This window comes from Emys orbicularis, chromosome 4, assembly GCF_028017835.1.
Source record: "Emys orbicularis isolate rEmyOrb1 chromosome 4, rEmyOrb1.hap1, whole genome shotgun sequence".
Classification (NCBI taxonomy): Eukaryota; Metazoa; Chordata; order Testudines; family Emydidae; genus Emys; species Emys orbicularis.
The window spans coordinates 145276406-145304351 of record NC_088686.1 but is presented as its reverse complement, the minus strand read 5'-3'; the positions used below and the strand labels follow the sequence as shown (position 1 = coordinate 145304351).

The 27946-nt window shown below is 48.0% G+C and overlaps 2 protein-coding genes across 2 annotated transcripts in view; both read right to left on the bottom strand.

Annotated features, from left to right (window-relative positions):
• LOC135877902 (complement decay-accelerating factor-like) overlaps positions 1-27946 on the bottom strand; it is a 159215-nt gene that overhangs the window by 100319 nt on the left and 30950 nt on the right. The gene's annotated exons all lie outside the window — the stretch shown is intronic.
• On the bottom strand, positions 1827-14212 carry LOC135877090 (complement decay-accelerating factor-like). Its single transcript, XM_065402441.1, has 7 exons — positions 14084-14212; positions 11357-11545; positions 8479-8667; positions 6795-6894; positions 4606-4688; positions 3201-3395; positions 1827-1882 (listed from the first exon to the last, which is right to left on the bottom strand). The coding sequence occupies exons 1-7, from the start codon at positions 14163-14165 to the stop codon at positions 1827-1829; spliced, it is 894 nt and encodes a 297-aa protein (XP_065258513.1). The 5' UTR covers positions 14166-14212.

Below are 27946 nucleotides of genomic sequence, written 5' to 3'. Positions count from 1 at the left end.
ATTTTGCCACCGTCCTCACAGCGGGGTAAGTCGGCTCCGATACGTCGAATTCAGCTACGCTATTCGCGTAGCTGAATTTGCGTATCTTAAATCAACCCCCTCCCCCCACCCCGTAGTGAAGACCTGCCCTGAGGCTGTAACAGGGGAACTTGCTCATTTTAGAATCTTTAGGAGTCTTATACCCCAAACTTCGTTTTACTGAAACTAGTCAGCTACAGCAGCTGCACCTTGACCTGCTGTTCAAAGTGGCTTTTTCTCCCCCCCCTCCCCCCACGGACAGGAGAAACTCCCAGCCCCCAGAAGCAGGCCCTGGGCATTAACACTCTCACCAATGGGACAGAGTTTAGCCTCCCAGGCAGACGCGCTCCCGGGGGCCCAAGGCTCGGAGAGGTGTGGTGCCAGGGGCCAGGGTGGGGCAGCGAGTACCTGTCGCTGCTGCGGGACTCGGGCCCCCCTCATCCCCTCCTGTCCCCCGCGGGCCGAGTCTGATGCAGCCCGGGCTGAGGGGCTGGATGGGGGCGGGGGCCAGGCCCCCATGTGATGGGGAGAGCCCGGGGGAGCCGCTGCGGCTCCGGTCCCCGCCCAGCCCGGCACCAATGCGGGGGTGGGACCGAGGGGACTCTGTGCCCAGGCAGGGGCCACCCCCCACCCCAACCCACTCACCGCGAGCCCCAGGCAGGGGCAGCAGCATCAGGAGCCCCCAGGCGCCGGGAGGGCAGCGCGGAGCCGAGACCATGGCGGGGCCGGCAGCGGAGTCTCAGGGGCGCGACTGCTCGCTCCGGCTCTCCCAGCAACGTCAAGGCCCCAGAACTCGAGTGAGGGCGAGGAAATGGGGCAGTGAGCAGGGGCATGGCCAGGAGAGGATGGGGTGGGGCCTGAGAAGTGGGTGCGGGGTGTGTTCAAAAGGGGCGGGGCTTCTGTCACCGTTTTGAACCCAGGCACTGCCCGGGGAGCAAGTGGTGGGGTCATGGGAAGGGGAGAAGAGGCTGCACTGGGCCCTGAATTATTGGTTCGCCCCAGGGATCAGCATCGAGCCGGTATCCCAGGTGGCAGGGGGACCTGCCCAGGCACATACATGGAGGGGGCCGGCTCGCCCCGCTGCACGTGTGTCTTTGTGGGTGCAGCCATGGGCACATTAGACGGAGGGGCATCTGCTCATGGAATCACCCACCAGATCTAACCCTCGTTTGCTTTTGTTCATTAGGGTGTAAAATTGAAACATTTAAAGCCCTCCACGGGTTTCCCTTCCAGTCTGTATCCCTGAGTGCAACAGCCTTCCCCGGCGCTGCTGCCAGGAGCGGGCTTCCTACAGTGGCCAGAGCAGTTTCTTTCAAAAGATATAAAACCCACTGTTTGTACTAACCTAACTCTGTTCACTTTTTTTCCCTTTTGTGAACAAGCTGCATATCACTCTTATTATATAGGCCAAAAGAGTCTGAGACGGGGCGCTTAGACAGGGACTGTGTTATTTAGACATTTTTATTTAAAAACGACTTCCTCTTTCTTTGATGGAAATTCAATCATCAGACATGGCTGGTATTTAAACTGAATAATGATGCATTTCCTGCACAGTCTCAGTGTTGAGAGGAGTGCGGGGAAGGAACAGGAAACAATCCCATAATGCATATACCTGGTCCATTCCACACTGCTATATTTAGTTTCTGATCCAGCACAGTATGACACATGTTCTGACATTCTGGCAAGAGTCCTAGAGAACCTCCAAGCATTCTTCTTTACCTGTCAGACAGATTCCCTGAAAAAATTCATAGCTGCTAGCTTAACCTCTAAAAAAACCCTATTTCTGCTGTAGTGCCTATAGAACCCTGCTATTTTATACAAGCCAGAAACAAGGCAAGTTGTGGTTTGTCCTGGGTAATTATGACTAAGCAAAAAGAAGAGAAAAAAGCAGCTATGAACATTACATCAGTCTCCCATCACGAGCTGGCCACTCACAGTCAGGGGCTTGCCAAACTAATGTTTAGGAATCTGCATCTTTAGAGACAAGACAGACTTATCCCACTTACACGTTGTCACAGTGAGAGCCCAGTTGGGCTACCCTGCAGACTGCTGCTGGGATCCCATTCAGATATTCTAGGGGAAGCCCATAGCAACCCCTACATTGAGCTGCCTACCACTTTCCTTTACAAAAGTTCTCTCTCTCTCTTTAAGAGCTCTAACAGTTCCGTGGTTTGCAGCAGGGATGTGAAAGGCTCAATGTGGTGCCTCTTGCACCATGAGTTACAAACTGCCCAAATCTGTCATTTCCCTTCAGTTTTACTCATCAAAACTTCCTAGAGGGACTTCTAAAACCCCTAAGCATGCTGTTCTCACTGAGCATTCTCTGCAAGGTGTTGCCATGTGCAACTCAGAACTATGCATCTCCATCCCTCACATCAAAATATCCTTTGGCCTAGGAGAAGGTGCGCCGTGTTGGGAATCAGGAGATGATGAGTTCAACTCTCATTATTTCTACTGACTAGTGTTAACAATCCTGTGCCCTTCAAAACCCAAGTTATCACTGAGCAACCCATCCTCCCTGAATGGAAGCTACATAAGCTAGGAACAACCCAGATCTCTAATATGGCAGACCCAAGTCTCATCCACTTAGCCTAACCGAAAGAATTTGCCAAATCTAAATACTTGGCTACGTGGTGTGTACAATGAGGTTATTCGTGCATATATAATCCATTGTTTTAGTGTGTTGTGCATCCTCCTCTAGTGGTTGGTCCTGATAACAATTTACTGCTGCAGCCACCTATTATAATTAGTTCTTTAACTTGATAGAGGTCTATGCTGCAGAACCTTAGGCCCAAGAGTCAAACCTCAATGACACATGGAAGTGGAGGATGGAACATTAGTTTCACATAGACTTCTTTTTTCGTTTTAAAAAGCCCAGAAGTTACATAAAACCCACAGCAGAAACAAGTTATTAAAATTGTAGAGCACTCAGAAATTAGGAAATCACAGAATTAAGGTTACCCATGAGATCTTAATTTTTCCTCCTTATGCGTATATGAAGCGACAGCCATTTTTTAAGGATTACGTTTCCAACAGCAACCAGGTTTCCCACAAGTTATATCTTTAGATGATTAATGCCTAACTGAATTTCCTCATGTTTATGGGTTTGCCTAGAAATCAAAATATTGTTTTTTTCTGGTGGGAGAAAGTAGAACAAGAGGAAGATAAAAACAGGCAGTCACCTTTGCATTCAGGGGCAGACCCATTCCAGACTCCATTGATGTTATCTTTAGGTGTACAGTGAATGGAGGCCTCTCCAGTAAGTGAGAAATTATCATCACATTTGTAAGTTACCGATGAGTTATAATCAAAGATTTCCACGTTGCCGCCATTGTGCATCCCATTGGCAATATTAGGAGGAGGAGAACAAGTAATCGCTGAAGGAAAGGAGAATGGCATCATGAATATTAATGCACATTTCAGTTACAGGTGAATTGTAAAGATTATGTAAACATTTGTTTACAATTCCTCCCAAAAAGGGGAAAAAATTCAACCATTTGAGAGTGTAATTAGTACTGTGTTTTAACAAAATGTCAGGCATTACCTTCCTTAGATTTACAAGACTTTCTGCTTTCAAACTTTTCTCCACTCCCAACATCCATTCAGCTAGAAGATTTTGGCTCCATTAAACAAATCCCGGATAACAGCCTTATCAGAACACATCCCTCTCCCACATTATATATAAGGAGCTGGGACTCTTTGATTGACATCCTTGAAAGACAATAGTTGCCCTTCTACAATGTTCCAGAAGCTGAACGCTTAAATTAGAACTTTCCTTTTAACTGCAGCTGGTTCTAGACCAGATGGCGATAGCCTGGTTGACAGATCCACCCCACGTAGTGTCCAAAAGGACAAAAAAGTTAAAGCAAATAAATTGGGAAGAAGTTTTAATACTGGGTTTCACTCCAAAATAGCCTCAAGATTTTGAGTGTGGAGTCCAGGATTGGTTGGTTGGTTTTGAGGGGAAGGGAGGAGAATAGTTAACAGGGAGGAATTACACTAAATAAAAAAAAGTTGGATGAAAGAGTTCAAAAGCAGCAGAGATTATTTGTTGAGGAATAAGAAACTAATCGAACCCCACCATCCCCGTGTTCACTTGTGTTTAGGTCATTAGTTGGGTTGGAATCTATACACCAGACAGCAAGCTCAAGGGGAATGCTCTGTAGGGATCGAGAGGCCTGTGGGGTTTTGTGTTTGTTTGGAATGTGGCTTCTACAGAAGGAACCAGCAACACAATGGATCCTCCTACACTTTCATCATGTCTCCCCTTTCCCAAAAATATCTATATGATCGACATAATCTAAATCGAGTGAATATAAAACACACATGAAAGCTCTGTAACCAGGGCCGGCTCTAGGTTTTTTGCCTCCCCAAGCAAAAAAACCCACAAAAAAACAAAAACAAAAACCGAGAGCGCAACTGCCAAAGCAAAAGAAATAAAAAACGACCCGGAATGCTGCCCCTGGAATTCTGCCACCCCAAGTACGTGCTTGGTTTGCTGGTGCCTAGAGCCGGTCCTGTCTGTAACAGTTACTCTGCAACAGCTCCAATCAGGAGTTCTTCTTAAAGCCATAAAAATAGCCTGACCTTGACAAGTTGGAAGTTGACTCCATTCAACTTGATGTCCCTTCAGCACACATTGGATGAAAGGCCGCCCAAGTAATCTGAACCTAAAGAGAAGAGAAAAAGTTTCTTACCTAACTCTAATTACTCCTGTAATAGTCCAGAACTTTGGAAAAGGGGTTCTTTCTGCCAGTAAGTGACTCTGTAGCGTCATTCCTGCTGTAAGTACCAACATGATCCCTAGGACCAAGGAATGCTGATTGGTTAAAGCCAATGTAGAACAAGCAAATAGGTGGGTATAAGATTGCAGAGACCATGTTAGCAGGTGAAATTCTTCTCCTTAAAGTCTATACTAGCCAGATGCTTGGGAATTTCAGTGCAATACCTTTGTTAAACCTTAGCGAAGGGAAACAAGTAAGTCTCTCTTCTCCACATTTATTAATGATTCTTATTTCTCCAAAAGGTGGAAGAAGTCCCTAGATAAGTTCCAAAATTTGAAAAACACTAAGGAAATTAGTAATTTTCCAGACTGTTAATCTTCTCAGAGTGTTTGTATGTCAACGAGGTTTGGATTTGCAGAGTAGGAGGCTGCGTCACACCTCCCTCGTTCCAATCTGCAGAACAGTGCTCGGGATGTGTGCTGTTGGCATTCTACACCTTGGATTACTGGCCCAGAGAAATGGGGAGCAAAGTACTAAAAGGGGTGTCTCTGTCACTCTGGAAGTCAGTAGCTCAGCCTGCTTGGTGCCATCATTCCTCTGCCTATTTTAACTCTGCTCTTCTACTAAAGAGTTGGCAACAGTCCACATCCAAGACCCACTTTGCTAGACCTCTAGTTAATTCTTGCACAGGAAGTACTGCATACTGGCAATGCAGTCACTTAGCCTTCACGACTTCCTTTAACACTACAGGCTAAAGGTCATGGCCTTATTTATTTGTCAAGGAGGTTTAGAGAAACAGATGAGAGGTGCACCTAGTAAGGCTGGTCTCTGCAGGTTCTTTTACCGGTCTGCTGAAATGACAGGGGCCAACAAGGATAGACATGAACATCATGTGTGGCCAGGTGGCTACTGCTTTTCTTCCAACTTAAAACATTACACCCAAAGGCCGCTTGTGCTGACAGCAACAACAGGGGGAGAAGACAGGTGCGCAAGGGCTGTCCCACTGCTGCCACTCTTTCAAAACCTGAACATCTCAATGTCCAAACCTAATCAGCCTATTTAAACCCAGAGCTTTCGTTGGTGGGACACAATTCCAAGGTGTGTAGCTCCTGTACACTTCTGCATAGGAAAATGTGAAGCATCACAACAACAGCTTGGACATTCTTGTGGGTGCAACTCAGGTGCAGTATTCCCTAGAGGAAAAACCACTGGACTGGCACTCAGGAAACTTGGATTCTATTCTCATTTCTGCCTCTGGCCTGTGGGTGATCTGGGAAGTCACTTTCCCTCTGCGCTTCAGATTCCCTATCTGTAAAATGGGGTAAACAATACTGCCCTCCTTTGTAAAGTGATTTGATATCATCTCTTAAAATTCATAGGAATAGAAGGAACCTGGAGAGGTTTTCTAGTCCAGTCCCCTGCACTCAGGCAGGACTAAGTATTATCTACACCATCCCTGACAGGTGTTTGTCTAACCTGCTCTTAAAAATCTCTGATGACAGAGATTCCACAACTTCCCTAGGCAATTTATTCCATAACCAGCCCCTCCCAATCATCCTGATCCCAGCACAGGGAATCTAACCCTTGTTGCCTGCACATACCACTTAAATGGGTGATACAGTGAAAAACAAAATTATATATTAATTAAAACGGAGACATCCATGCTCATGCCACGTGCTTCCCTGTTCAATGACTCTGATGTCCAGAAAGTACCTGCACAATCCAATGAAACTAGAACCCAATCACATATTATGGTAGTTTTTTTCCAACAGCAGCTTGAACAAATTGAAGCGCACCCCATGATACCGTAGCTGCACCTGCTTACTTCCAACTTAATCTTTCAACTGGAGGACTGAGGGATCATGATCCACACCTGGCCAAATTCAGCTTGAAGGTTATACTTTTTCAATAGGGCCCTGAAGCAGGACAGCAGATCTGTAGCACCTGCTCAGATTAGGTTTTTCAATTAGATCGGAATTTCTATTATTCATTTTCCACTGTTCACCAAACTAAGCTCTGTGAATTAATCAGCACCGGCTGCCCAACACTCACCCTTCATCACAAATGATGTTTACTCTTGCACCATACAGGTCATTTGTTATATCAACAGCTCTGCCATGCTCTGGTCCTTTTGGAACACCACACGATTTCCCTAGCACAGAACAAGATCAGTGTTAGCGTGTTATGTTGATGCAACAAACTCTAACATACTTAGAAGAGACTATGGCCGGTGTGACCAAACTGTGGCTCGCGAGCCGCATGTGGCTCTTTTACTGTTAAAGTGCAGCTCACGGAGCCCCCCTACCAGACTTGGCGGGGGGGGGGGCGGGAGGAGCTTGGGACCTCTGCCTTGGAGCAGGGTGGTGGGCTAGTGGCTTCTGCCCAGCAGGGAGGCGGGTCTCAGGGCTTCAGCAGGAGCGGGGTGAGGCCCCGAGCCCCAGCAGGTTCCTCCTGCTCCGGCTCTTGAACTTCTGAAGATTGTTGTATGCGGCTCGAAGGGTCAGTAAGTTTGGCCACCCCTGGACTATGGCAATGGCAGACTAGCAGTGCAGTTAGTTCACTCTCCTCTCTGGGGGGTTTTCCTACTTAACTGTGGATATTCTTATTGTCCATATTAAGTGTTGAATTCTATCACTTTGTCAACTTCAATGGCAGAGACTCCTCCTACCTGGTACAGGGAGTTATTTGTGATGCTTCCTCTGGTGCCAGGCACTTATTACCAGACAGAACACACCATCAGCCATTCACCATGTCCACATGCCAAACAGAAGAGACCTGCTGCATTCAGGGACCACAGAGAAAGCTACAAATAGCACTAATGATTATATTGGGAAAACATCTCTGTCCTTGATGTGGACAAGGATTTTTGCACATAAAAATATATGGCCTGTTATATACATGAAGTATTTTCCTAAGCAGGCATGCCAGACTACTTGAGTCTAAGACTGCGCAAGAAATTCACATCAGTATTAAGATATAACCTAGGTTTGTCAAACAGAATATAATACATACATGCAAGGAGCTGCGGTTTAGGGTGATCACTCAGTTGGCTCCTTCCTCTCACCCTGTATTAACGTAGGTTTTGCATGGAATACAACAGATATAGACTCAATACAGGTAGCTTTGCCAAAACTTACAGTATTCTTCGCAATGCAGGCCATTCGTCATTGAAGTTTTATGATGTATTTTGGTATTTGAACAACTTTGCCATACACATAGTTATTAAATATTGCATTCATTTTTTAATACGGTGATTCAGTTTGGTTGAACTTCATGCTGAATGAGTGGTCTCTGAGGCTAGAATTTTTTAATGTGTGAATTTTAACAACAACAAAAATAATATCATTATTCTCCTTCACATATAGTTACCAGGGATACTGTGCTCACCATTTTTAAATGGATATTTACCACAGTATGATATTAACTTTACTGCATTGTTTGTGATTTCCTACTGCTGCTGGGAAGCACAACAAACAAATGAAAAGTTTAACTACTGCACACGCCGTCTAACGTTCAATAGTTCTCACTTTGCTTTCTCTTGCCATTTAAAGCTTAATTGAAAATTAACGACAAAACCTGACAAAAAGGTTTTTCAAACTATCATTGACAAGCTGCTGCTGAAATGTGAACCAGCTGCTTAACAGAAAACATTCCTATCTGCTCACAGAGGGCCACTCGCTCAATGGAGAGAGAAAAGTGACAAAAAAAGAAAAAAGAAAAAAAAAAAGACACCCACCTCTACAGAACTCAGGGGCTTCTGACCATGTTAAACTCTCAAGACAAGTAATGACATGTCTCAGTTCGGTGCTCTCATATCCTGTACGACAGACATAACTCACAGTGGTCCCAGGAGGACAGTAATTCTTTGTCGCATCTTCCATACTTAAGGCAGCAGATTTTAACCTTGGTGGGGCACCACAGCCACCTAGCAAAAAAGACACAGGGTCTGAAAGATTTAGCTATAAAGATAGTTAAAAGTACAATTTTATGCCTTTCTATTTATATATAAACACACACACATATATATATTTAAAAAAAAATAGAAACACTAACTGTGCCCAGCTCTGTAACATAAGTGAAGGGTACCAAACAGGTAACAGATACCCTCCCCCAAAAGTTTATGATTTAGAGGCAGCAGCAGCTCTTACAGTACAGCCACAGAACTGCATATGAGCATTAGAGCAGGACACTTTACAAAATATGTAGGGGAAGGGAGATTTTTTAACAATTATTTTTAAGGAAGAAAGGCAAGCCACTTGGACCATGTTAACTGGGTGCTGCTCCAAGCAGCGGGTGGTACGAACTAAGGAGTAAAAAAGAAAAGGAAGGAGCTAAGAGAGAGAAAGGCATTGGTAGATTAAAGCATGTACAAAGAGACAGATTCCCCCCTGCTCCTCATCTCCAATTCTAACTGAACATTCTGTTTACAACCACGGCACGGTTGTCTTCTTCAACTCTATTAATGAATCATAGAATATCAGGGTTGGAAGGGACCTCAGGAGATCATCTAGTCCAACCCCCTGCTCAAAGCAGGGCCAATCCCCAACTAAATCCCCAAATGGTCCCCTCAAGGATTAAACTCACAACCCTGGGTTTACCAGGCCAGTGCTCAAACCAACTTTGTGACCCTCCCCAGTCTGTGTCCATACTCTCCACTTTATTGAAGTCTCACACAATTCCCAGGGCCTCTACCCCACCCCATTCTCCTTGACCTCTTAGTGCCTTGGACACCATCAAGAATTTCTACTTCTTTAAATCCCATCATCTACTGGCTTTTGTCACTCCATCCTCTCACGGTTTTTCTCCTGACTCTTCCATCTCGTACTTTCAGGTGTAGTTTGGAGGGTCCTCCAACTCTCCCCCATCCCCGCCCCATCAGCGAGAATATGCCAGGATTCTCTCCTTGGCCCACCCTCTTTTCCTTGTGCACCTTGTGTTTGGGATCCTATCTGCTCTCACAGCTTTGGATGCGATTGTTATATTGACGACTCACAAAACTCCCGTTTGGATTCCCTGCCAGTAGCTTAAACTGCACATGGCAAAAACAGAGCTTGTGTTCCCTCGCAAATCTTTCCTTCTCCACGTCCTCAGTCGCCACTGATTGAACAAAATCCTCCTCCTCTCAGCTGCTCATGCCTGTAATCTGGGCATTATTTTTGACTCAGCCCTTTCTATGGACCCTCATGTCCTGGCTATATCCAAATCTTGCCATTTTCCCTTCTTAACTTCTCCAAGATCCAGCTTTTCTCAGTCCAGACTGCCAAAGCTCTCCTCCAGGCCCTTATATTCTTCTCTATGGACCTGGCTTTTTTTCAGGTGTCAACCCCTTTTCTGTGCATCCCTCCACAGGGACTCCCTTCTTTACCACACCAAAAATAAGTTTCGTATCCTCTCTTTCAAAGCACATCTCATCACAGCCCTGCCTAACCTACCAGATGTCTCATCTCATGATGTCAACTAGCAACTGAGCTCTACCAACATACCCCACCTTCATCTCCTCTTAATCCATGTCTCCTAGAGAACCTCCAGGCTTTCTTCCTTACCTGTCAGACAGGCTCCCTGAAAAAATTCATAGCCGCTACCTTAACCTCTAAAATAACCTATCCAAAACGAGGCAAGCCACACTGCATGCATAGCTAATCTACATGAAAACATGCTGCCCTCCCTCCCCGCCACCTTCACCCATTTGTTTCATCCATTTGTTGCATCTTGTTGTTAATCTGGATTTAGAGTTCTTTAGGTCAGTGGTTTTCAAATTTTTTTTTTGGTGACCCAGTTGAAGAAAATTGTTGATGCCCATGACCCAACAGAGCTGGGGATGAGGGGTTTGGGGTGTGGGAGGGGCTCAAGGCTGCGGGGTGGGGCCAGGTATGAGGGGTTCAGGGTGTGGGAGGAGGTTCTGGGCTCGGGGGCAGAAGGGGGTCAGGGCTCTGGGCTGGGGGTGCAGGCTCTGGGCTGGGGGTGGGGATGAGGGGTTTGGGGCGCAGGCTTACCTCGGGCAGCTCCGTCAGCGGTGCAGCTGGGGTGCTAAGGCAGGCTGTGCTGTGCCCCTGAAGCGGCCAGCACCGCGGACTATGCTGCGCCCCGGAAGCGGCCAGCAGCAGGTCCGTCTCCTAAGCGGAGGTGCACAAGCGGCTCCGTGTAGCTCTCGCCCACAGGCACTGCCCCCCCCCCAGCTACCATTGGCCAGGACCTTTATTCAATATTGTAATATAAGTGGTAGTATTCAGGTAAATCATTTTTGAAACAGCCTTATTTCATATTTGCCTGGTGATGCAGCAAAACTGTATGAGCATCCCAAGGATGGAGGCATCCCCACCTATTTCTGTGCAGCCAAAACTCAAATATAAAATTACTTCCCATTCCTGTCGATCTAAACCACACATTCCTGAATCCAGCACAAGTCGTCTCACTGATGGATGTTCCCAGATTGCTTTGCAACAAGATTCTTGAATAAGCAGGTTTATTGTATATTGTCACTGATCCAGCAAGGAACTTGAAACTAGTTATTAAAGCTAATTTTGAGTAGACCTATTCAGTGGGGGAAAGTCTGACATTTCCATCAGCGAAGGGTGGCCTGAGCAAATTTGTTCCAGAGAAAATAAAATACTTACCATTACAAAACTCTCCAATGTTTGACCACTCAGAGTTTGAAAGGCAAACAACAGTGTCTGACTTTCCAGGGATTTTAACAAAGCCGTCAAGGCACCTGTATGTCACTTCTGTGCTGATAGGGAAGCCCTCTGTGCGACTAGTATCACTGGGGACGGCACGACTGAGCATTGGCAGGGCCCCACACTGACCTATCAGAAAAACATAAGAACACACTCATTTAATAGGAGAGAGATTTATTTTAACTAATTTCACACAGCTGCCTTCGTTGAAAAGGATCCTGACATGCCTTAGATACTACAGGGACCTGCCACAGACCAGGTGAGCCCAGTTGTGGGGGGGTTCCTCGGGTTTTCCAGTAGCCTATGAGAACAGACAAACTTCCCACAGCCAGGGGTTTAAACTAAAGGCGTCTTCACTGCTGTGCTAGGTCAAGTTCTCTAAACAGGAATTAGCCGAGCGAGAGCAACCGCGCTGCGCAATAACGGTGGAGGAGTAGAGAGTGATTGGATTAGCAGCACAGAGTAGCTGAGTCCCCACTGCATGACGAGCTCCAGCTCCCACCCACACTCCAAGTGGGCCAGCTAATGGCCAACTCGAGCTGGAGAGATTCGTCCCTTAAACAAAAGCTTCTTTTGAAGCACCATTAATCCTGTGCTCAGTGCTAGAAGGGATATTTCTCCCCCTTACAATCACCAGTTTTATTTGGGTTTTTTTTCAGGGGTGCCTGGGATTGTTTTCAGGATAGACACTGTATAAAAAGGAATTTTGCAAAAGGAAAGATCGTCAGTTCACTCATCTGACTGTTCTGAAAATCATATAAACAGCCAGGCCACTCACAGAAAGACATCGGATGCTGCAAGATGACTCGAGTGACTTTTACAGTGTTAGTTTCTGACAAAACAGGCTAAAAGAAAAGAGGCCCAATCCCAGAATTGCTCCTTCTCTCTCCTACAAATATTTCGAAGCTCTGCCTCCTAACACAAGTGAAAGTACCACTGAACAACATCGCTAAGACAAACAAGAAAAAATGCAACTAATTTTACTCTTTTCATTTTCCTTAATATTTCTGAGACTTCACAGTGCAAGATGTCCACATGCATGAGGTGTACTGCCCTTATAGCCACACCATCAATTAACTCTTTGAACCGTAAACAATCTATTCCTACGCACAACAGTGAGGATTATAGTTCAGTTTTAGAGATGGATAATCTTTGGCCCAGTCAACATGCCTGGAGTGCCATTCACAATAGGAGATCCCCTGACACATTGCCATTTCACGAGAATCAAATGCAAACAAGCTCTGGTCTCCCCCAATCTCAAAATCCATCCTTTGATCCCACCAATCCCTTCAACTATTGCCCCATATCCCTTCCAACATCATTGAACATGATGCTGTGAAGGCCAAAAGTATAACTGAGTTGAAAAAAGAATTAGTTAAGTTCATGGAGGGCAGGTCCATCAATGGCTATTAGCCAAAATGGTCAGGGTGCAACCACATACTCACCTATCCCTTCAACTATTGCCCCACATGCCTCCCTCCCTTCCCTTAACATCAGTGAACATGATGTTGTGAAGGCCAAAAGTATAACTGAGTTAAAAAAGAATTAGTTAAGTTCATGGAGGGCAGGTCCATCAATGGCTATTAGCCATGATGGTCAGGGGTGGAACCGCACGCTCTGGGTGTTCTTAAACCTCTGCCTGCCAGACTCTGGCACTGGACAACAGGGGATGGGTCACTCTATAATCGCCCTGTTCTGTTCATTCCCCGTGTAGCATCTGGCACCGACTACTATCAGAGGCAGGATACTGGGGTAGATGGACGATTGGTCAGACCCACTACAGCCATTCTTATAGTCACTGCCTTGTGTTTCTGCCTTCTAACAGCATCCTTGATCCTCTCCAGTTCTATAACTGCCCCTTCCCAGACAAGTGTCATCCTCCTCCTCCTCCTCTTGCCTGAGTTCACTGATCAAATTCTCTTTCTTAATCCTGTCTGATCTGGGCTTCCATTAGCCTGCACTCCCCTGCTGATCCTGTCCTCTCTTGGGACCATCTCATCAGCTCACAAGACTTCAGCTACCAGCTCTGTGCTGATTCCTCACAACACATCCAGGTGCTGGGGGCATCACCCGTGGAGCCAACAACTTATTCTCCCCACTTCACAGCGAGACGGTGAAGGGGTTAATTACACTAAAACCAGGCTGAGAGGCCAAATCACCAATAGAGGAACCAGCACAGCCGGAGTAAAGCCAAGGGCCGGGTGAGCAAAGGTCTCCACGCACAGTTATCTGGGGTCCCATCCCAGACCCCGGCCCCGCACAGCCACGCTGCAGACGGTGAGTTGGTTTCCCAGGCCGGGGAACGGGCACTGGGTAGCTCCGGGCTTGTCTCTCACGGGCAGAGGCGGGGCCAAGACAAGACATCGCCCCGGCGGGTCTCTGGCAGCGGAAACACCCGCCCCGACGGGCCGTGGGGCCAAGCCCGCTGCCCTGCCCGCTCACACCTGTCACCGGCCCTGGCTGTCCCGCGGCCGCTCGCTCCCCAGGGCCCCGACTAGCCGGGCCGAGCTCCTGCGCCCGCAGCCAGTGGGGCGGTGCCGCCTCGGGCGGGGCTCGCTGCCCTCCGTTCCGCACCCCGCGCAGCCAGTGCGGTGCAGCAGCAGGTCCCCGCCCGCCGGCCCCGCACAGCCCGGGGCACCGCCCGCTGCTGGGGCCGCCGCGACTCACCGCGAGCCCCGGGCAGGGGCAGCAGCAGCAGCAGCGTCAGGAGCCCCCGGGCGCCGGGCCGGCAGCGCGGAGCCGAGACCATGGCGGGGCCGGCAGCGGAGTCTCAGGGGCGCGACAGCTCCTCGCTCCGGCTCTGCCGCACCGTCGGGGCTGGAGCTCGGGGACAGCGAGGAAAGGGGGCGGTGAACAGGGGGCGCGGCCTGAGAAGTGGGGGCGGGGCGCGTTGAAAATGGGCGGGGCTTTTGTCACTGGTTTGAACCCAGGCGCTGTCCGGGGAGCCAGTGCTGGGGTCGGGGGGACGGGAGAAGAAGCTGCGCTGGGCCCTGAGTTATTGGTTCGCCCCAGGGATCAGCATCGAGTCTGTGTCCCAGGAGACAGGGGGAACTACCCAGGCACACACATGGAGGGGGCCGGCTCGTCCCGCTGCATGTGTGTCTTTGTGGGTGCAGCCGTGGACACATTACACGGACGGGCAGCTGCTCCTGAAACCACCCACCAGATCAACCCCTCGTTTGCTTTTGTTCATTAGGGTGTAAAATTGAAACATTTAAAGCCCTCTATGGGTTTCTCTTCCAGTCTGTATCCCTGAGTGCAACAGCCTTCCCCGGTGCTGCTGCCGGAGCTGTTTCTTTCAAAAGGTATAAAACCCATTGTTTGTACTAACCCAACTCTGTTCACTTTTTTTTCCTTTTGTGAACAAGCTGCATGTCATTGTTATTATATTAGGCCAAAAGAGTCTGGGACAGGGCGCTTAGACAGGGGCTGTGTTATTTAGATATTCTTATTTAAAAACGACTTCCTCTTTCTTTGACGGAAATTCAAACATCAGGCATGGCTGGTATTTAATCTGAATATTGATGCATTTCCCACACAGTCTCAGTGTTGAGGGGGTGGAGGGAAGGAAGAGGAAACAGTCCCATAATGCATAGACCTGGTCCATTCCACACGGCTATGTTTAGCTTCTGATCCAACACAGTAGGACACATGTTCTGACATTCTGGCAAGAGTCACTGACTGAAAGGGATGTTTAAAGAGGGATTGAGTAAGTACTGTGATAGACCCAGACCAGTGTGGTACAGGAGTCTGGTAGAGGGCAAATATACTGGTCACTGGATGAGTAGTTTTCTGTTCCCTGAGTGACCAGAGCAGGGGCTGCACTAGAGTAATCAGGAACCTGCTAGAACCAGTTAAGGCATGCAGACTAATTAGGACACCTGGAGCCAATTAAGAAGAAGCTGCTAGAATCAATTAAGGCAGGCTAATCAGGGCACCTGGGTTTTAAAAAGGCGCTCACTTCAGTTTGTGGTGTGAGTGTGAGGAGCTGGGAGCAAGAGGCGCAAGGAGCTGAGAGAGGGTGTGCTGCTGGAGGACTCAGGCGCACAAGCGTTATCAGACACCAGGAGGAAGGTCCTGTGGTGAGAATAAGGAAGGTGTTTGGAGGAGGCCATGGGGAAGTAGCCCAGGGAGTTGTAGGTGTCATGCAGCTGTTACAGGAGGCACTATAGACAGCTGCAGTCCACAGGGCCCTGGGCTGGAACCCGAAGTAGAGGGCGAGCCTGGGTTCCCCCCAAACCTCCCAATTGACCTGGACTGTGGGTTCTTCCAGAGGGGAAGGTCTCTGGGCTGTTCCCCAACCCACATGGTGAATCTCTGAGACAAGAAAATCTGCCAATAAACGCAGGACCCACCAAGATAGAGGAGGAACTTTGTCACACTGGTGTCAGGAGTGGGATCTTGGGGTGCACAGTGCGGCGGAAGAAGGAGGGTGATTTTTTTTTTTTAAACACAACAACAACAAAAAACAAACCAAAAAAAAAGGGAGAGAGTTTATTTTTTTTCCCCACCACAATGGATGACATAGTGCGGGCACTGATACAAGCTATGGTGGCCCAGCAGGAGGCTACCCATGTCCAGGCAGCCGCCCAACAGGAGGCAGTGCGGCTGCAGCAAGAGACTAATCGCCTGCTGCTGGACCAGGCTGCTCAAGACCAAGCTATGTTGTGGGAACTGGTAAACCAGGTAAAGTCCCTTACAGAGCTGAATCGCGGACATGATGGGACGCGACTCATACAGGCCAGCCATTGGCTGCAGAAAATGACACGGGAGGATGATGTAGAGGCATACCTTCTGGCCTTTGAGAGGACAGCCCTACGGGAGGTCTGGCCTCGAGATCAGTGGTCTGGCATCCTTGCCCCATTCCTGTGTGGGGAGGCCCAGAAGGCCTACCATGATCTGCCTGAAGAGGCTACGGCAGACTACCCCCAGCTGAAAGCAGAGATCCTGGCCAGATCTGGGGTAATGACAGCAGTGCGGGACCAGCAGTATCACAGTTGGAGGTACCAGGAAGACAAAACCCCACGGTCCCAATTGTATGACCTCATCCATCTCGCACGAAAGTGGTTGCAAACAGAGTCCCGGAGTCCGGAAGAGATACTAGCAGTTCTGGTCATCGACCGATACATGAGGGGACTACCACCAGACCTTCGTGCCTGGGTAAGCCAGAACGAACCCTCCACCTATGACGAGGTTGTCGCCCTGGTAGAGAGGCGAAGGACAGCGAGGGAGCTGACCTGACCAGTTAAGGAAGAGGCACCCCAGGTTAAACTAGCAGCACCAAGCCCTAAAGTTCGGGTGACTGGGCCACCAGGAGGGCCCAGGTGGAAAAAGAGAGAGGCTGAAGGCCCATCAGAGGCCACAAAGAGTCGGAGCACTGAGGGAGAAGAGGATCGTGATGTTACACTGCCCAAACCAAGAAACCGGGGAACGCCTAGGGCTCCATACAGATGTTATGCCTGTGGGGAGTGGGGACCCATAGCTGCACAGTGTCCCAATGCTGAGGAGCCTATGCAGTGTAACCTGGGGAACTGGACAGATCCATGCTCCCTAATCCACCTTGTGGGGGTCTCACTAACCCCATATATGTATACCAGACCAGTGAAACTAAATGGGGTAGGGACTACGGCACTGGTTGATTCGGAGAGTGCTATCATGCTTATCTCAGGGAAGCTCGTGAAGCGTAGTCAGCTGCTGCAGGCTAAACGTACGGGGATAACATGCGTCCATGGGACAGTTAGTTACTACCCCACCATCCCAGTAAAAATCGAGATCCAAGGGAACACTACTGAGGTAGCAGCAGGTGTAGTCCCTAAACTCCCATACCCGGTGCTCATAGGGAGGGACTTCCCAGGGTTTGGAAACTTACTCCCAGTAGGGGGATTGGAGAAAGATGGGGACCCTAAAATTGATGAGGCATCCACAGCAGACTGTCAACCCCCAATCTTCTCTGAAATATCCCCAGATTTGTTCTCCACTCTCAGACAGGGTAGAAAGACAAAAAGGGAAAGAAGGGCAGCTAAGGCCTAGGGAACCCGAATACTGACCCAAAGCCAGAGGGTCGCTCTTGTAAGTAGGCGGACCCGCGCAGCTGAAAAGGAGGCCACGCAGGAGGGAGAAGCACCTGAGTCTGACCCCCACCCTAATGCTTCTGAACCAGTAGAGGCAACAGAGACTGGGCCCCTAGATCTTGGGCAGATTAGCCCTGGGAGAGGAAATTTTGGACGGGACCAGGCAGAAGACCCAAGGTATGACAACATTAGGAAGGAGGTGACTGAAATAGATGGGGTCCCCGTGGAAGGGAAAACCCAGGGACCAGGACCCTACTTCATAATGAAGAAGGATCTCTTATACCGGGTTGCATCAGTACAGGGGCAGAAGGTACAGCAGATCCTAGTACCTCAAAAACACCAGAACGCTGTATTAAGTCTTGCTCATAGTCATCTTTTTGGGGGCGTTTGGGGGTAGGGAAGACCCTGGCACGAGTCCTACGACGGTTCTTCTGGTCTGGAGTACATGAAGAAGTGCGGAGGTACTGTGCCTCCTGCCCGGAGTGTCAGCTGCACAGTCCCCATCCCCACTTGAGGGCACCTTTAGTACCCCTTCCCATCATAGAGGTCCCCTTCGAGCGAATAGCCATGGACCTAGTGGGACCCCTGGAGAAGATGGCTCGGGGCCACCAATATATACTTGTTGTTTTGGACTATGCTACTCGCTACCCAGAAGCCGTCCCCCTGCAGAACACGGCCTCTAAAACTATAGCCAAAGAGCTGGTGGGGATCTTTGCCCGAATGGGGCTACCGAAGGAGATATTAACTGACCAAGAAACCTCATTTATGTTGAAGCTAATGAAGGACCTCTGTACGCTGCTCCATATACGTACCCTGAGAACTTCGGTCTACCATTCGCAGACTGATGGGTTGGTAGAAAGGTTTAACCGAACCCTCAAGGCTATGATAAGGAAGGTGGTAAGTCAGGACGGGAAGGATTGGGACACCCTACTACCCTACCTTATGTTCGCTATCCGGGAGGTACCACAGGCCTCAACTGGGTTTTCCCCCTTCGAGTTATTATACGGGTGTCACCCCCGTGGCATACTAGATATCGCCAAAGAGATCTGGGAAGAGGAACCCAATGAGGGGAGAAATATAATAGAGCATGTAATGCAGATGCAAGACCGGATAGCCCGGGTTACCCCTATTGTACGGGAACATTTGGAGAAGGCACAGGAGGCCCAGCGAACCCATTACAATCGCCAGGCAAAAGTGCGACAGTTCCAACCAGGGGATCGGGTTATGGTGTTGGTACCCACGGCAGAAAGCAAGCTTCTGGCCCAATGGCAGGGGCCCTATGAGGTGGTTGAAACCGTGGGGGAAGTAACCTACAAGGTGCGGCAGCCAGGATGCAGAAAACAAGAACAGATTTATCACATTAACCTTCTGAAACCCTGGCATGCACAAGAGGCATGCACAACGGTCCAAAAAGACCTAACCCAGGAAAACAAGCCTTCCAAACAGGTGAGAGTATCTCCCGATTTAACACCAGGCCAGAAGAATGAGGTGTCTGAGATGATCTTCCGGAACCAAGATGTGTTCTCGACAAAACCGGGTCGAACAACCGAGACATATCACCACATCGTCACGAACCCTGGGGCCAGAGTAACAATGAGGCCCTATCGGGTGCCAGTGGCAAAAAGGGAGGAAATAAAAGCAGAAGTAAAAAAAAATGCTGGAGTTGGGGATCATCGAAGAATCCCACAGTCAGTGGTCCAGCCCAATCGTGCTGGTGCCCAAACCTGATGGCACCACAAGATTTTGCAACGACTTCTGGCGACTAAACGAAGTATCCCAGTTCGGCGCGTACCCCATACCTCGCATAGATGAGCTAGTGGACCGTCTGGGTAATGCCCGGTACTTGACTACCCTAGACTTGACAAAGGGGTACTGGCAGATTCCCCTTGCAGAGACGCAAAGGAAAAGACTGCGTTCTCTACACCGGAGGGTCTTTTTCAATATACTGTCCTCCCTTTTGGACTACATGGGGCCCCAGCTACCTTCCAGCTCCTCATGGACAAGCTATTACGCCCGCATAACAGTTATGCTGCTGCCTACTTGGACGATGTGGTCATTCATACCCCAGACTGGGAAACCCACCTGGAGAAGGTGGAGGCAGTCCTCGATACCTTCAGGCAAGCTGGCCTTACAGCAAACCCTGCCAAGTGCGCTGTAGGGTTTACAGAGGCCAAATATCTTGGCTACATTGTGGGAAAAGGTCTGGTAAAACCCCAAGTGAACAAGTTAGAGGCCATCCAAAATTGGCCCCGACCGAGTCGCAAGAAACAAGTCCGGGTGTTCCTGGGTGTGGTGGGGTATTACCGACGATTTATCCCCCACTTTGCCACAAGGGCAAGCCCCCTGACAGACGTAGTGAAAGCCCGTGGACCTGATCTGGTGAGATGGTCTGACGTAGCAGAGGAAGCATTCACAGACCTACGGACTGCCCTCTGCAGTAACCCCGTACTGATAGCCCCTGATTTCATCAAGGAGTTTATCCTGCAGACGGATGCATCGGAAGTAGGGTTGGGGGCCGTTCTATCACAGATGGTCGGGGAGGAGGAACACCCAATTCTATACCTCAGTCAGAAACTCCTTCCAAGGGAACAAAAATATGCAGTGGTGGAGAGAGAATGCCTCGCTGTAAAATGGGCCATGGAAACATTGCGCTACTACCTGCTCGGGCGCAGATTTGTCCTCGTGACCGACCATGCCCCTCTTCAATGGATGCAGCGGAACAAGGAGAAGAACACAAGGGTGACCAGATGGTTCTTATCCCTCCAACCTTTCCAGTTCCGTGTGCAACACAGAGCAGGGAGCCGTCATGGCAACGCCGATGGCTTGTCACGTGTTCACTGTCTGGCGTCCCAAGCTGCCCAACCCCTTGGCGTTGAGCAGGGGGGAGGGATATGTGATAGACCCAGACCAGTGGGGTACAGGAGTCTGGTAGAGGGCAAATATACTGGTCACTGGATGAGTAGTTTTCTGTTCCCTGAGTGACCAGAGCAGGGGCTGCACTAGAGTAATCAGGAACCTACTAGAACCAGTTAAGGCAGGCAGGCTAATTAGGACACCTGGAGCCAATTAAGAAGAAGCTGCTAGAATCAATTAAGGCAGGCTAATCAGGGCACCTGGGTTTTAAAAAGGAGCTCACTTCAGTTTGTGGTGTGAGTGTGAGGAGCTGGGAGCAAGAGGCGCAAGGAGCTGAGAGAGGGTGTGCTGCTGGAGGACTGAGGAGCACAAGAGTTATCAGACACCAGGAGGAAGGTCCTGTGGTGAGAATAAGGAAGGTGTTTGGAGGAGGCCATGGGGAAGTAGCCCAGGGAGTTGTAGCTGTCATGCAGCTGTTACAGGAGGCACTATAGACAGCTGCAGTCCACAGGGCCCTGGGCTGGAACCCGGAGTAGAGGGCGGGCTCGGGTTCCCCCCAAACCTCCCAATTGACCTGGACTGTGAGTTCTTCCAGAGGGGAAGGTCTCTGGGCTGTTCCCCAACCCACATGGTGAATCTCTGAGGCAAGAAAATCCGCCAATAAGCGCAGGACCCACCAAGATAGAGGAGGAACTTTGTCACAGTACTCAGTAATGACTGCAGGACTTGGCTACAGTTTTTGTTAGTTTTCCTTTTTTTTAATGTTTCTCTGTAAAATCAATATAAACGGTGAGTCACCACGATTGAAGAAAATGTTGTATAGCACGGAAAACATGTAGTGCTTCATAGCTGACTAAGAGGCAGGGTCTTTGTCCCACAAAGTTTACAATCTAAGGCCCTGTTTCTGTACACTGCTCTGTGCTGCTGCTCTGGGCTGAACTCCACCCATATCTCTAGGAAAGTGGCCTTTATCATCCTGAAATTCTTCCTTCAATGTCTGTCACCACCACCATTCTGTCACACCAGTCAGAGCTGGTTTGCCAAGCCCAGAAAGGGTGCTCAGGGGAGCGAAGCTGCTCCAGGAAAGCTTTATACACAATTAGCTTCTCACAGTTACCCTTCTCTATGGCACTTGCCTCACCGTGCAGTGACTGGCTTCTGAGCCACCCATGTGTGTGATTCCAAATACCTGTTGTGACATGGTGAGGTGAGGGCTCTGTCACCCCTGTCCTGCACCGTAGGATGCCTTACAATGCCTTGGGGAAGTAGCTCCCACCTGGGCCATCCACAAACAGCCTTCCTTCGTGCAAGTCACAACCTACCAGCCACACTTGGGTTACACTCTGGCTTTTATCAGCCTTGATTACTTCTTCAGGGTAAACTCAAGACACTCCCACTCCCAGATTTCCCCCTCCCCCCGTTACATTGCCCTCCGGTTTTATCCGGACCCGTGATCTGCTAGGTCACTCCTATCCTTGACTCTGGGATCCAGCCTTACCCTGCTCTGCTGTGAGAACCTCCACTCCTGGGCTGTTCACACACAGCCTCTGGCATGTAAACTGCTCCTAGCTATTTGCAACAGAATGACATTAGCCAATCTCTCTGGTCCCAGACACAACCCTAGGAACTTCCATCTTGCAGTGCCCAGTTATGCCGGCTGGATGCTGCAAACTTATGAGTTCATCAATATAACAAAGAAATTGATATGTACCAGGCTTGTTATCCCAAGGGGAGTCTCTGACATGCTTCAAACCAAACGCACTGCTTCAGGTAGAATAAACAGATTTATTAACTGTAAAGATTTTAAATGATTATAAGTCAAAACATAAGTCAGAGTTGGTCAAATGAAATAAAAGCAAAACACATTCTAAGCTGATCTTAACACTTTCAATGCCCTTACAAACTTAGATGCTTCTCACCACAGGCTGCCTGGTTGCTCTTCAGCCAAGCTGTCCCTTTTGATCAGCGCTTCAGTCACTTCGTGTGGTGTCTGTAGATGTAGGTGGAAGAGAGAAAGAGAGCATGGCAAATGTCTCTCCCTTTTATCATGTCCCTTCTTCCCTCTTGGCTCCCCCCCGCCCCACTTCAGAGTCAGGTGAGCATTACCTCATCGCAATTCCAAACTGACCAAAGGAAGGAGGTGACTCCCTTGAGAGTCTAACTAATTCTTTTGTTGCTTCCTAGGCCAGCGTCTTTTGTTCCTGTGAGGCTGGGCTGGGTTTGTCCCATACCTGCCCTGATGAGGTGTGAACTCCCTCTCTGCTCTTGAGAGTCTTTGTCTGGGCTTTAAGCCATCAGGATAAATTTTCAGCCTCATAACTATATACATGAAATTATAACCCATAACATAACTATAACATCACTATAACAACAATGCTCGGTACATCTTAAGCCTTCCGAAGACACCCGACATGACAAACTTTGCATTGGATACCACACAATCATTTAACAAGGGGGTGCTGGGTGTTCTCCCGAGGTACAGAGCATCACCCCCACCCCCCAAAATGATCTGGACAGTCCAGAGATAGTTCTGTTGTCCCTTTAAGGGAACAATACACAACAACTTGCTATCTCAAATTGAGTTACCCAGACAATGTAACTTAATTAGACTGGATTAGTTTCAATTAAAGCATAAAAACAGGTTTATTTAAACTACAGAGAGATAGATTTTAAGGAAATACAAGTAATGATGCATGAAAATTAGAAATGGTTACATGAAAAATAAAAATTAAAAAGCTTCCTGGTGCTTAACTTAAACTATACTTGATTCAAAAGTGAAGTCCTTACCCCATCCTATCAGCATTACAGACTGAACTTTTCAGGTCAGAACACCTCCCTCAAATCCAGCAGCTGTTTCTTCTGGTCTTGTCAGGTATAAAAAGGGAGATGGATAGGGAGAGAGAAGTGGCTTGGGGTGTTTGCCCCTCACTTCTATATTTCATTTCCCCCTTGGAAATGCAAGCCCTTGAGAGTGCTTTCTATTACAAATTCCTTCCGTGAGAGAGCCAGGCAGCAAAATTCATAACTTTACAACAGTAACAGGAAACTTGGAAATGGCAGAGATGCTTAATGACTTCTTTGTTTCGGTCTTCACCGAGAAGTCTGAAGGAATGCCTAACACAGTGAATGCTAATGGGAAGGGGGTAGGTTTAGCAGATAAAATAAAAAAAAAGAACAAGTTAAAAATCACATAGAAAAGTTAGATGCCTGCAAGTCACCAGGGCCTGATGAAATGCATCCTAGAATACTCAAGGAGCTAATAGAGGAGGTATCTGAGCCTCTAGCTATTATCTTTGGGAAATCTTGGGAGACGGGAGAGATTCCAGAACACTGGAAAAGGGCAAATATAGTGCCCATCTATAAAAAGGGAAATAAAAACAACCCAGGAAACTACAGACCAGTTAGTTTAACTTCTGTGCCAGGGAAGATAATGGAGCAAGTAATTAAGGAAATCATCTGCAAACACTTGGAAGGTGGTAAGGTGATAGGGAACAGCCAGCATGGATTTGTAAAGAACAAATCATGTCAAACCAATCTGATAGCTTTCTTCGATAGGATAAGGAGTCTTGTGGATAAGGGAGAAGCTGTGGATGTGGTATACCTAGACTTTAGTAAGGCATTTGATATGGTCTCGCATGATATTCTTATCGATAAACTAGGCAAATACAATTTAGATGGGGCTACTATAAGGTGGGTGCATAACTGGCTGGATAACCATACTCAGAGAGTTGTTATTAATGGTTCCCAATCCTGCTGGAAAGGAATAACGAGTGGGGTTCCGCAGGGGTCTGTTTTGGGACCGGCTCTGTTCAATATCTTCATTAACGACTTAGATATTGGCATAGAAAGTATGCTTATTAAGTTTGCGGATGATACCAAACTGGGAGGGATTGCAACTGCTTTGGAGGACAGGGTCATAATTCAAAATGATCTGGACAAACTGGAGAAATGGTCTGAGTTAAACAGGATGAAGTTTAACAAAGACAAATGCAAAGTGCTCCACTTAGGAAGGAACAATCAGTTTCACACATACAGAATGGGAAGAGACTGTCTAGGAAGGAGTACTGCAGAAAGGGATCTAGGGGTTATAGTGGACCACAAGCTAAATATGAGTCAACAGTGTGATGCTGTTGCAAAAAAAGCAAACATGATTCTGGGATGTATTAACAGGTGTGTTGTGAGCAAGACACGAGAAGTCATTCTTCCGCTCTACTCTGCTCTGGTTAGACCTCAGCTGGAGTATTGTGTCCAGTTCTGGGCACCGCATTTCAAGAAAGATGTGGAGAAATTGGAAAGGGTCCAGAGAAGAGCAACAAGAATGATTAAAGGTCTTGAGAACATGACCTATGAAGGAAGGCTGAAAGAATTGGGTTTGTTTAGTTTGGAAAAGAGAAGACTGAGTGGGGACATGATAGCAGTTTTCAGGTATCTAAAAGGGTGTCATAAGGAGGAGGGAGAAAACTTGTTCACCTTAGCCTCTAAGGATAGAACAAGAAGCAATGGCCTTAAACTGCAGCAAGGGAGGTCTAGGTTGGACATTAGGAAAAAGTTCCTAACTGTCAGGGTGGTTAAACACTGGAATAAATTGCCTAGGGAGGTTGTGGAATCTCCCTGGAGATATTTAAGAGTAGGTTAGATAAATGTCTATCAGAGATGGTCTAGACAGTATTTGGTCCTGCCATGTGGGCAGGGGACTGGACTCGATGACCTCTCGAGGTCCCTTCCAGTCCTAGAATCTATGAATCTATATAATGCCACACACATTTTACTGTGATATTGACCAGTGAATTATGAGTTTTCAAGTGATACCTTACAAGGCATCCTTTGTGCAAAGATTATTACAATAGGATGTAGGGTGTGACTATAGGGTGCATTCGGTCACACATGTGCATGCTCTTTGACTCCATGCGCAGACTCACCAAACAGCTGAATGATGGGATGTGAGCAGAGGAATCATGGGACTTTGCCGCTGTTATCTCAAGACCTAGAATGCCAGTGGTTTCTGGACAGCATCCCACAACATGCCATGAGAAGAATCCCAAAATGCGTAGAACCTAGCAGTGGACTAAAGCTCCATAGGATGCCTTCTCAGAATGCAGAGCACTTATTTCTACTAGTCAGTGTGAGGCGTATGCACGAATTCAGAGGGAAGTAGCTTAAAAAAAAAAATCTGTGAGGATGCACTTATTTCAAAATAGTTATTCCACAACAACATACCCAATTTAATCCACTAAATTCCCCACTATGTGGGCAAGCCCTAAGACCCCCTTCCTCTAATCTGTTCTATGCCATCAGAGTCTTGCGTCTTGGCAGACCGGCAGCAGATTTCAATGGGGCTTCACACTGGTGCAGGGCTCTGCTCACATGCAGAAGTGGGGCCTACGTTTTTAGTTAAAATATAAAAGAAATGAAGCTAGTACTCTAGAACTCATCTGTTTGTGGAACTATGTGGTCACATCACTGCAATGACCCCACCGCTAATGACGACTATGTGGAATTGAAGATGTGGACTGGTGACATTTTCTCCTTCACAAGCTATTTTATTTCTAAGTCATTGGATGAGCAGGAAGCGACTCTCATTGAGATTGCCTAGCGCCACCCATTATTTATTATTATTAAAACGTGTGACCTTTCCTGAGATATTTCCACATGGCCATTGTTTGCTGCAGATCTTGGAAATTGGTCAAGAAGAAAGTCCTCGGGTTAGAGATGTGCCTTTTCTTGGCCCCATAAAATTCCATTCAGGTTTGGCTGAGTTATCAACTGCTGAAAATGTCAGTGAAACATGCCCAGGAAAACGTTTAGCCTGCCACAATAATGGAACAGGACTATTCTAAGACTCAGCCCACGCATTGGGAATGGCTGGGAGGTGCCATAGGGCAGGGAAGGAAAGAAGCAGGCTGAGCTCCATTCAATCACTCTCTCCAAGTCAGTACAGGACCCCTCCCGCTCCGCCCCCAGGACATCCCTCAAGCTGGGGGAACCAACTCAGGCAGGCGCAGCCCCATTCCATGGGGGAGGTGATGGTGACGAGAGGCAGAGTTGGGCTGAGCGCCACCCAAATTAGCATACGAACCCAGTGTCTGATGAGCTATTCGGGGATAACAACCTTCTCCTGCTGCCAGCTAGTAGAGTTAGTTCTGTAGATGAAGTGGTAGCCGTCTGTGGTAGTGTATGCAGGGGAGGGGTTTGCAGTTGTACATAACAGAATTAGTTAGTTGTTTAAAAAATACTAGGAAATTGTATTCAGTAAAAATTGATTTAGGTTGCAAAGTCAAGCACCAAGGAGTTAAATCCAGCATGTCTTAAGGTTGCTCATGCGTAACACCAGACTGGAAGCTGTATTTAAACAGCACCTAGGACACTGAGGTCCTGCTCATGACTAAGGCTCCGTGGCCCTCTACTAATACAAATAAAGAATGCAATGAATCTGTGGTAGACCCAAAAGAAGAGCTGAAAACAGAACCCACTTCTGATTCTTATGTTGATGCTTTAACCATGTAATCGCCTTCCTCCCTCGCACCCACTCATCTCATCCTCAGCGGTTCCTGGATGTGAAGGTCTTATCTGCAACGGCAAGTTTTCAAGGTTAAAACTTCGACTATTTAAATACCTCAAAGGGGTAATATCTTAATCACAAAGGATGTGATTCAAAACCTCTATGCACTCACTGCCTATCCCTTCTTACATTTTCCGTTATGGCCTTTCAGTTAAAAATACCTTTTAAATATCTGGTAGCTTTGGAAATATGTATCATAATAGCCTGTTTACTGACCTCTTGGCCACAATAGAGTGCCTGTATTTTCCCTATTTAGAAAAAATAGCATTGTTTTCATAGTGCCAACCTTCTTAAAATTCCTTTTCACCGCTTCCTAGTGAAAACCAAAGCAGGGGGGAAATCAATCTCTGGTCTACACTGGGGGGGTGGTATCGATCTAAGATACGCAACTTCAGCTACGCGAATAGCGTAGCTGAAGTCGAAGTATCTAAGATCGAATTACCTGGGGTCCACACAGCACGGGATCGACGGCCGCGGCTCCCCCGTCGACTGCGCTACCGCCACTCGCTCTGGTGGAGTTCTGGAGTCTACGGTGAGCGCATTTGGGGATCGATATATCGCGTCTTAATGAGACGCGATATATCGATCCCGGATAAATCGATTGCTACCCGCCGATACGGCGGGTAGTGAAGACGTACCCTCAGTTTACTGAACACTGCCCTCCCACCCCTTAGCTGAGGTGTAGTGCACAAGAACAGTTAAGTGTTTAAATTGAATACACATTATATGAGGGGGGCACTAGAGGAGCTGGGATGGGGGACTGGGATGGGGAGCATGCATATTCCCTCACCTCTGCCCCCATATTGCTCCAGAGGAGAAGGTGCAGCCCTAGCAGGAGCTTCTTGCCTCTTTTAGCTCAGTCTACACTACAAAACGTACATGGCTAAAACTGCATCACTCTGCAGTGTGAAAATCCACATCCCTGAGCAACACAGTCATACCAACCTAACCTTTGGTGTAGACCAGAAGTGGGCAAACTACAGCCGGGGGCCACATCCGGCCCTCCAGACATTTTAATCCGGCCCTTGAGCTCCCGCCAGGAAGTGG

Coding starts and splice junctions, on each gene's coding strand:
- LOC135877090 (XM_065402441.1), bottom strand. CDS start 14,165: ATGGTCTCGGCTCCGCGCTGCCGGCCCGGCGCCCGGGGGCTCCTGACG. Junction 8,668..11,356: donor CATTGGAGAGTTTTGTAATG/GTAAGTATTTTA, acceptor CTTTTTTGCTAG/GTGGCTGTGGTGCCCCACCA. Junction 4,689..6,794: donor AACATCATTTGTGATGAAGG/GTGAGTGTTGGG, acceptor TCTTCTCTTTAG/GTTCAGATTACTTGGGCGGC.